Source organism: Neodiprion fabricii, chromosome 2 (genome assembly GCF_021155785.1).
Source record: "Neodiprion fabricii isolate iyNeoFabr1 chromosome 2, iyNeoFabr1.1, whole genome shotgun sequence".
Lineage (NCBI taxonomy): Eukaryota > Metazoa > Arthropoda > Insecta > Hymenoptera > Diprionidae > Neodiprion > Neodiprion fabricii.
In genome coordinates, this window is record NC_060240.1 from 21,005,809 (window position 1) to 21,011,934 (window position 6,126).

General features: G+C 37.0%; 1 protein-coding gene across 1 annotated transcript in view; it reads left to right on the plus strand.

The window, feature by feature from the left end:
* LOC124175222 overlaps positions 1 to 4,380 on the plus strand; it is a 67,346-nt gene extending 62,966 nt beyond the window's left edge. The window contains exons 10-12 of the mRNA XM_046555246.1: positions 65 to 192; positions 557 to 692; positions 4,008 to 4,380. Of these exons, the coding sequence (XP_046411202.1) occupies positions 65 to 192; positions 557 to 692; positions 4,008 to 4,292 (549 nt within the window). The 3' untranslated portion in view covers positions 4,293 to 4,380. The remainder of the gene's footprint in view (positions 1 to 64; positions 193 to 556; positions 693 to 4,007) is intronic.
* The last annotated feature ends 1,746 nt before the right edge of the window (positions 4,381 to 6,126 follow it).

Below are 6,126 nucleotides of genomic sequence, written 5' to 3' on the forward strand. Positions count from 1 at the left end.
TTTTTCCACTTTTGTTGCGTGATCCTCGAAGGTTAAATTGGACCATTTTTGCGGGTCTTTTCAGATCAAAGAAGTTGCTGCGCCTTACACATCGACGCCCGAATTGCGCAGGTTCTGGGAACATGATATCCGACTTGTCCGTGGTGAAAATATTTCTCGGGATACAAATAATTATTCATCGCTGAATTCAAGGTGATTATAAAATACCGTTATTGTATGTACAATTTTGGCTCAAACTATTAAGCCTAATATTTTTTACACTGCAGGCAAGAGACCATTACCATACCGCACTCCGGTAACGAGGGTGACGCAATTTAAAAATTGTCATTTTACAGTAGAAGCAAATAACTATGAGTGAAAACTTTGCTGCTTATGGAAGTTACCTGTCGTTCTTTGCTCTGTGACGACCAATTTGTTAACTACAGAAATAACGCATTTCAAGTTTATAGATTCGAATATTATGCAAAAATGGTCCCAATTCAAAAATGATAATTTTTGAATTTTGTCACCTTCGTCATTGGGTGCGATATACTTATCATTTTTATCAATGTTGTAGTTACTACGATGGTTTTAGCACTACGAAGCAACGCTCCTTGGAACATGCTCTAACTGAAGCAGTTCAAGAAGCTATGGACGACAAAACATTCCGAAATGTCCAACGCTTCAGCTATGGGCAATACGCACCTGAAGAAGTGAGTGAAACATGTCACCAGTTTGCCATGTGGTTATTTTATACAAACCAGGGATTCAAAAATGTCGACAGTTATTACGTCCTACTCATTGTCAGTCATTTTGTACGTTTACATTAGAAAAAAAACTAAGCAGTAAATATACTAGTCCGGGGATTTTTATCGTTTCGTAAATAACACACAATCGTCTCATATTTGATTTACTGTCGGTAAAAAAATCGAGTAACCTAATTTGAGATGGACATAAAAGCGTAAATACGAAGGTCTACCGATGGAAAAAATTAACCGGCCCTTCCATTTTTTACCGAAAAAAGGTTCAACTTTCAAATATTGTAACTTTGCATAAATTGCAAATATAAAGTTGAATGAAGAACGATTTTGAAACTGAAAATCTTGGCTTCAAGTTTCATTTTTCAGATGTAGTCTGTACCCATTTTTTCGCGAGTAATCCTATCTTTAAGTAACTCATCTCAAGTTTAGTGAACCTGTCAATGGTGCGGCCATACGCGATGAATAGATTTTTTGGCTGAAAACGGGGAGGCTCACTGATTTTGTTCGACGAGTGTAGTTGAAATTATGTCACTCATAAGCTTAGGAATGACTAATCAATTGTTAATTCAGAATTACAGTTGTCTGCAAAGCGACACGTCGTTGACATAAAATAATTGAGAGGAACTTTGCAATTTTGATAACCAGCAGATCTTTTTGATTCTACTATATACACAATTGTGATTATTGTACGATATCTATTTTTTGTTCTGAATTTCTCATGCACTTGACATGCTCGAAGTTGTTGTGGACATAAGCTTAACAATAATTTGACACAGCTTTGACCTCAGGCTTATTTATCGTTCCTGAACATCTAAGGCAAATAGTCACCATTAAGTCGACTTTTAGTTAGTTTTCAAGTAAAATTTTTCTTATGTTGTCTTTATGCCGGCCTTAAATAGTCCATTCATAGTTAGATCTGAACTTGTGTGCAGCTTGGGATGATTACTAAAGTTTAGCACACATATCGGGTGGTTGGATCGAGCCAAAAATGGGAGTTTTTCATTTTGGATAGCAACCGCGTATACCCTGATGATATGAAATCTAATCATCAGCTGTTTTAGATGCTTATCGGTACATGGGACGATCTGACAAAGTAGGCTCGATTATCTCCGAAATGGCTGAAGAGAGACAGTGTGTAATGAATCGTCCTTTTCTGAAAGCAGAAATATTTTGACAGTTGACCCTTTGATTCACCTTGGGACGCTCACTCTTACTGTTTTTTTTTTTTAATTTATTTTTTGAATTTTTTGAATCTACATGGTCCCCAAAATATTTTTCCACGTCTACAAAAAGTATTAAATTTATTTATTGCATAAATAACACATGCAAACAAATGGTCGATATTTGTACTTTTCCACGCCAAACAGCATTTTCTGCTAATCTATCATGAAAATCCGAATGCCAATTTTTACACAAACTTCATACACCTTAAAAAATTTTACAGAATCATTTCAAAATTTTGGTTCTTGTTGTTTTATTTGGTCCGTTATATTGGAATCGCCATTTTGAACTTTAAAATTTCGAATTCAAATTCGTAATCAGTGACCCCATACAATTACGTAACATGAAGTTTTATAAAAATCAAGTAACTTATTCACCTCACATCTACCATATTGGATCCGCCACTCTCAATTTTTGAATTTCGAGTTCAGATTCTTAATCAGCGATCGCAACAGCCCATACATGCAAAATTTCAAGTGAATTGCATCTAGGGAAAAATGTATACCTTCAACGGTTAAGGGACGAAAAAAAACAGACATCAAATCTGCTCACGCTTTTTCCGTAATTGATTGGATAATTAACTTTTCACCATCTTCTGGGCAAATTGGATGAGTACTGGGAATATTTTCGGGAAGCATTAGGTGTAAAATGTGGAGCATCGTTTTGAAAAAAGAATCGCATGGACTCGATTCCTGATTTTACAGACGACTGAAAATAAGACTTGAGCCCAATGTACCACAGATAGTAAAGAATTGGCGCGATTCGTAATGGAATCCATTTTCGATTGTTATAATTATACATTTTTGAATTAGTTGGTTGTTTGAATATCAAGTAGATGTGGATTTGTTCCTCGTACATACCTCAACATTTTTACGGAGAAATAACAAAAATATTTATTCCCTTTCTATCTTCGTTATTAATTAAGTATTCAAACATAATATACATCATTCAGGCTGACCATCTTTCTAAAAAAAATTATTATGAAGGATATGTTATCTCAGACAACTTTTGATGTGTTTTGTCAAGTTTCGCTTATGTGAAACTTGTATTTTCTAACCTACTCGTAGTATTTGGCTCATGGAGCATGGATGCTGGTCAAACTTTTAGGGTCGTTTCCATGGCCTAAAATATGCAGCCTGTGATATGTAGTTTCATCCAACAGGCCTCACTTGACTAGTGTTACAATTCATTGGACAATCAGTGTCACAAATGGAATACCGTAACAAATGAAATCTGTAGTGTATATTTTTCTGAAGTTATGATTCTCATTGTTGTTCAACGAGTTTTAAATAATACGACCTCATAAATTCAAGTATAAACGGGTATATTCATTATTCCAGAGCACCAGGCAAGTAACTACAAATTTTGAACATCTTGACCTATTGTGAAGTAACCAAAGCGAAGTCTGTTAGATGAAACTACACATTAGCTGCGCGATATGTTGGGCAAAAAAAAAAACAGAAGTCTTAGTAGAATTTGTGATTTGGAGGTCTGATACTTACCTTACTAGTTTTATTCTTCTTGAACCTTCAATTGAAATTAGATTTACGTCAATGTTAAACCTTCAAAGATTACAAGTTATTACTTAGCGACAACATTGATAAATAATTGTCTTAAAGTTCAGCAGTTAAATTTATTCGGGTATCTAAAAGATCATGTTTCTTCAGTGAAATGAAAAACAAACACGGGCTGCTACTGTAACCAATTGCAACTCGTTGTGCAAATCTGTTTGCTCTTACAAATAGTGCAAGGTGAAAAAATTCTACAAATATGACACGTATCGCATGTTTCACGTTAGAGAAGTTTGGAGCACGAAAGAAACTCTCACGTCGTCTTTTAACGTAAATTTTTGTTTATTGTAACAAAGAAAAAAACTTGGCCTGGCTTCAGACGAATGAAAAGGCGCTACAAAAAATGGAGAAGGTCATAGATTAAAACAATATGTGACATACAAGTCATGGCTCATAACAGTAGCTGTATGTCTAACTGTTATGGCTATGTTGTTGAGAGATTACCCTTCCGGTAATGGCACTCCCAACATTTCAGGTGACTCAAAAACTTGGAGCTTACGGCCCGTCAGGGAGTGGTCAGCAGACATCGGCTATTGGGAATAATGGTAGTCTAACGGAGGACCTAGCTGCGTTGGATAAGCTGATTACTCTGTTACTCGGACAGTCGAATGCCACGTCGGGAAACAAACATGGCTCGAGATCGGAATCGTGGAGACATTCGCAAAATTCGAACCGGATCAGAATGAGCGCTCGTTCTGGTTATCAACCCCTGCAAGCACAGGCGACTTTGAATTCCGTTACTCACACAACTCGTATGTAGATAGATTCATGCTTGTACGTCCTGATATAATTATAACTTCCGAAGGCCTTGAAAGGTAACACCGTGCAGAACTTTAGCACATGTTCTCAACCTTCTGATTTTTTTGCTACAGTAAATGTATTGTACCAGTACTTTAGTGTTCATAGAAAAAATAAAAAATATAACATATTTTCCCAGAAATGCTCTTCGTGAAAGCTGCCATTACATTCATCCCTATTATTGCACCAACCCCCTTTACCCTCTTCCTCCTTGATACTATGGTTATGTTGCAATTACAATCAATAATTTAGTACATACGAGTAGACAACTGAGAAAGTGGATGAACTTTGGTAGTATATCTCTCGGCAACCTGTACTGCTTAATTCGATTGGAGTTGATTTTATTAAAAAATTTCTAGAGCTTCATTTACAAATGTTAAAAAATTGAAGTTGGTTAACAGGAAGCAGCATTATTGAGGTCATGTAGTACTTTTACCATTACCGAACGAACAAACTCACCTTCTTTCTTCCTATATTAAATAAACAACCGAACTGAAAGGGTTCACGTTCCGACGGCGCATCGCTCTTTTGTAGCATATTTGAGAAGTTACTCATATCCCCAAAATCGTCAGAAAATTGTGTGGTTTTCCGCATTCCCGGAGCCAAAAAGTGTATAGCTTATGCGATGCACTATCGTAATGTAAACCCTTTTCATCCGTTTGTTTATTCAATATAGGAAAAAAAAGAGTAAGTGCTCGTTCGTAAAGGTAGAAATCCTACATGACCTTAACAATAACGTGAACTATTGCATTCGGTGACGTGTTTCGCAGTATCCTCGTTAACTTGAAAATGGCTCGACCGATTCACTTCAAACTTGGAAACAGTATTCTTGGATAGCCTCTTCGACTTTGTCAGGATTGAACTTTTTTGAAATGATTATATTTATTAGCTGAACAAAAAAAACGCCAAGTTGCACAAAAATAGAATTTCAATTTTAGATGATCGCTATTCTGTTTGAAAAACGATTCTGAAATAATTCAAATCGCAACAAAGAGAATAAAGTATCCAAGAATACAGTCTTCAAGTTCAAAGTAAATCTGTGGGGCAGTAGTCATATAGGAGGGGTTCTGGCTCAAACTGACTTACCGACCTCAGCGGGAGCTGCAGGACGCGCCTCGCCTGTAGTCGGTTTGTTACCGACCCAACCAATGCAAACAACAAGATTGCTGACTAACTTGCAATATGGCGGACTAATCCGCAAGATGGCTGACTGACTTACAAGATAGCTGACTGACATGCAAGATGGCAGACTAGCCTGCAAGATGGCGGACGAGATAACGGAGCATATAGTCGATGTGTTACCAACCTAAGCTAACTCGATCCAACTCAACCTAACCTAACGTAACCTAACCCAACCAATATAAACAACAAGATGACGGGAGCAAGATGGCTGACATGATATCGGAACAGGTTGCTAACCTAACTTAACCTAGCCCAGCCCAACGCATGTAAACAACAACAACATGGCGGACAGGATTGAAAAGCAGGATGACGATGCAGGATGACGGGGCGGTATTGCAAAATGGCTGGCGGTATGGCAAAATATACCGTTTCAAAAAATAATAACATTTTCTGCATACTTCGAATACATTCTTTTGTACTAATTTACCGGATGACGACACCGCAATTAGATAGACTGGGAATGTTGATGATGACCCGTAAACTTACACGCGCGAGAATTTATTATGGGGGAGGGTGTGGTTGGTATATAGATCGCGAGTTCATTCAACACGTTATATTGTTCTTATAGTATTCCTATCGTGAACTTTAGTATCCATAGTACGTGAAATTTATAA